Source organism: Neltuma alba, unplaced genomic scaffold (genome assembly GCF_004799145.2).
Source record: "Neltuma alba isolate B1F8T4 unplaced genomic scaffold, ASM479914v2 tig00003852_pilon, whole genome shotgun sequence".
In the NCBI taxonomy this organism is placed as follows: domain Eukaryota; kingdom Viridiplantae; phylum Streptophyta; class Magnoliopsida; order Fabales; family Fabaceae; genus Neltuma; species Neltuma alba.
The window spans coordinates 28,186-32,368 of NW_021633447.1; the positions used below are offsets into that span (position 1 = coordinate 28,186).

A 4,183-nucleotide genomic window follows, 5' to 3' on the forward strand; every position below is an offset into this window, starting at 1 on the left:
TTTGTATTATGTTGCTAGCAACAAATCGATTTTGCAGAGGGTGGAGTGTGTGTGTGTGCGCGATATAATACGTCGTTGGGCATAATTTGCATGTTTAAAAAACATTAGTGGGGTTACTTACCAATAAGTAATTATAAATGACCAAATCTATGAAAGGAAATAATGAACAGAAAAACGGTGATTGGACGAGAAAGGATTAGAAAAATAACAAAACAAAAAGGAACAATTATGGGATAATCATTAATTCCTAATGGAGATGAACTTTTTATTTTTCCGACCTCATCATATGGTCATGATACACCTTTGCTTCATCTTCTTCCTCTCCTCTCTGCTATCTTTTCTGGGGGGTCGTATTTCCCTCCCTTTTCTAATTCCTAGTCTTTACACCCACTATCTCTTTCTCTTTTCTATATCTTTCTCTCTCTACTTTAATTTAACTTTCCCTGCCTGCTATAGCATCTTATAGTTTTATTTTATTCCAACTCTCGCAGAGATCCCATCTTGCATATATCAACTCAGTTTGTGCTGTTTAGGGTTCGAACCATAAATAAGAAGCTTGCCCATCCTCTCGGTTCGTCTCATAATTCATTGTTGCTCACTAGGACTCCTTCTCTCACTTTACCCAGCTTTAAGTGTTTCTGGGTTCCTTCTAAACAGAGTCAAACTCCAGAAAAAATATAGCTTGAGATGCTTCTGCAACAAAAGATGGATGAAGCAGAAATTTCAAGTGGTTTTTCTCATCAGAACCCAACTGATCATCTTGAATCCAGTAATAATATTGTTCCTCCAGTTTTGAAGAGGAAGAGAAACCTTCCAGGAAATCCAGGTAATAAGTTTAGTCTCTTTCTCTGTCTCTCTTTGATTAGCTTTCTATCAGAAGAGTGTGTGTGTGTATTCAAAAGTCAATTGTTCTTTCATAAAACACAATGATGATTTACCATGAGAATATTGTGATCACAGATCCTGAAGCAGAGGTCATAGCCTTGTCGCCGAAGACACTGATGGCCACCAACAGATTCTTGTGTGAAATATGTGGGAAGGGTTTCCAAAGGGATCAAAATCTTCAGCTCCATCGAAGAGGACACAATCTTCCATGGAAGCTGAAGCAGAGGACAAGCAAAGAACCGAAGAAGAGAGTGTATGTGTGCCCTGAAAAGACTTGTGTCCACCACGACCCTTCAAGGGCTCTGGGAGACTTAACAGGGATAAAGAAGCACTTTTGCAGAAAGCACGGAGAGAAGAAATGGAAGTGCGAGAAGTGTTCAAAGCGATACGCTGTCCAGTCAGACTGGAAAGCCCACTCTAAGACCTGTGGCACCAGAGAATACAAATGTGATTGTGGGACTGTCTTTTCACGGTAATAATTCCCTATACCTCTTGCTCATGATCAAGTCTGATTCTAGCGTGATACATCAATTCTGTGCAAAAAGTGGTAGCTTGTCTAGAATCATACAAGTTTACTCCTTTATTCCTGACGAAAATATAGTGCACCACAGTTCCTTCATGCAAACAAGTTAGATGAAAACAAAGACAAGATGATATCGTTGTCCCTAATTAACCCCCCCTTCTCTCTCTTTCTCTCTCTCTGGGGCCTGGTGCCCGAGGGATTGTGCGTATCTGGGTTGTTCCTGTCAATTTGGCTTTTAGCAGTAAATAGAGAAGGACTGTGAGAGCAGACGGAAATCTCGATAGAAGACAGACAAGTTTTTGATAAAGTTTCTTATCGTAGTTATTTCTTAATTATTTTGGAATGACTTAACCCTTGTTTCTTTTTTTAAGACTAACCTAGGTGTGACTCCCATAGGCTAATATTATTATTGCAAGCTGGTCATTATGCCTGGTCTAGCAATAAGTAAATCACATTTGGAATCTTTTAATTGCACGCCTCTTTGGATATTTGGCTAGCTAGTTTGTGTTAGTTAAGGTTAATTTATGAAATTTGGTTGTGCAGGAGAGACAGTTTCATAACCCACAGGGCATTCTGCGATGCCTTAGCAGAAGAGACGGCAAGAGTGAATGCAGCATCTACAGTGAATAACTCCTTTCTGGGTTACAACATCATGGAAAATTCCCAAGGGCCTGCCATAAGCATGACCACACATTTTCCTTCCATTTTCAAGCCAATTTCAAACACTGGTGTTGAAACAAACCATCAAGCACCTGGGGGACTATCCCTGTGGATGGGTCCAGCTCAAACGCAAGGTCCTCGAGCTCATGACACAATGGCCAATACTTTGAACAATAATAACAGTAACATGTTTGAGATTCATCACCATCAACTTGGGTCAGTCACATCAGGATCAATACTATACGGGAACAACCCGCTTGTTTCGTGCTCAAATCCTCGGCTGAATTGGGTGTTTGGCGGTAATAATAAGAACGGTAGTCGTCATCATCAAGACCAGCTGATCAGTGTTCCTTCCTTGTACAGCTCCCAACATCAGCAATGCCATCAAACATCCTCGGCAAACATGTCTGCCACAGCTTTGTTGCAGAAAGCTGCTCAAATCGGGGCAACCTCAACCGACAGATCATTCCTGGGAACCTTAGGGTTGAAATGCAGCAACAGTCACGGACAGGAAGGGAACAAATTTTGTGGGATCTATGGTTCAGGTTCAGTACTCGTATCTAGCCTGGAAAGCGAGACAGAGAACCCAGCAAAACGCAGGAATATACAGCAGAAAGAAGAGAACAATAATGGAGGAGAGCAAACTAGGGATTTTCTGGGTGTGGGTATAGAATCCATTTGCCATGCCGCTCCAATCAACGGATGGATTTGAAGCATATATCAGAAGGCACTCCAGAATATTCCCAAACTGGATTGAAACACTAAATATGATATGATGCATGTGTAGCGATGGATAATGTGATATTCCATATGTAATTACTTGAAAGAGTAATATTGTTAAGTTTTTTGTTAACGTAATAATGAAGGGTTTGATGAGAGAGGGAAGGAGAGAGATGGATAAACGAGGAAGAAGAGAAAAAGTGGAAGCATGAGAATGCATATTCTTTTGAATACTGAAAGGTGGCCCCTTTTACAAAGGTGGCGATTGTGGAGCAGTACAGGCAGCTTTTGGACTCCATTATTGCCCTCTCCAACGTAACCGGGCTCACCACAGATTTTTCAATGACCCACATACATACAAATAATTCTAATTCTATCGTACCCCAACTTCACAAGCCTTACGAATCAATATTACTGAGTTATTAAAATTTAAATAAACCTAACGAGATAAAACTCAATTAGTATGAATGATTAAGAACCGATGAAAAAGACAAAAAGAAAAAGAAAAAGAAATGAGAATCCAGGCGTTGTGATTACTAATACTTTTTCTTTCTGCATAGAATATCACAAATTCCTTTTTTGGTTATATACACGCAAGTTTAGTAAATATTTTCGATTTTATATATATAGCGGTAACCATGTCAAGTGATTCCTTATTTTTGTGTTCAATCAACATACAAAAAGAGGATTTATAAAAAAACCTAGAATGATGAAATTTAATCCAGACGATATGAGAAAAATAAAAGAAAGAAGGGAAGAAAGTTTGAATTATATATGATTATATTAATATCTCTCTAGCAGAATTTGTCAGCTGCTAGCTTTCTTTAAAACTATCACCCCTTTCCTTCTTTCTTTTTTTTTGAATTTATATTTTCGCGTTAGACAAGTACACCAAATATTCTCATGATACTCCAATTATGATGCAAAGAATGGTCTTACGTTTTAATCCTCGAATTTCTCTTAATTAGAATAATTAATATTCTGGCATGCTCAGTTGGGTTACATGAATCAGATTCAGAACGTACAAAAAGAGAAAAATGCATGTAAGAATGAAATTAAAGGGGAAAAGAAGGGAAAAGAATATAATGAGGCAATTTCTGCAGCCTTATTTGCTGTACTAACTCTTTGATTTTGTTTTCACTTTAGGACGCATTATGACATGGTGAGTGGGACATGAGATTTATCAAACTGTTCGCCATTATAACCCCTTTTCTGATATAGATATATATATATATATATATATATATGCACTCATTCTATCTTTCATGTCGAATTAATTTGAAAATTGATATTAGTCTTATATATAAGACCTATTTTATGTATTTATTAATTTTTTTAAATTAGTCTTATTGATATTCTCTCAACAATAATCATGTAGAAGAGATAGTAAAAAAA

At 37.7% G+C, this 4,183-nt stretch overlaps 1 protein-coding gene across 1 annotated transcript; it reads left to right on the forward strand.

The window, feature by feature from the left end:
• Window positions 1–459: 459 nt before the first annotated feature.
• LOC114742667 (zinc finger protein NUTCRACKER-like) lies at window positions 460–2,780 on the forward strand. Its single transcript, XM_028930884.1, has 3 exons — window positions 460–826; window positions 961–1,357; window positions 1,952–2,780. Exons 1-3 carry the CDS (start codon window positions 688–690, stop codon window positions 2,778–2,780), a joined length of 1,365 nt encoding a protein of 454 aa, XP_028786717.1. The 5' UTR covers window positions 460–687.
• The last annotated feature ends 1,403 nt before the right edge of the window (window positions 2,781–4,183 follow it).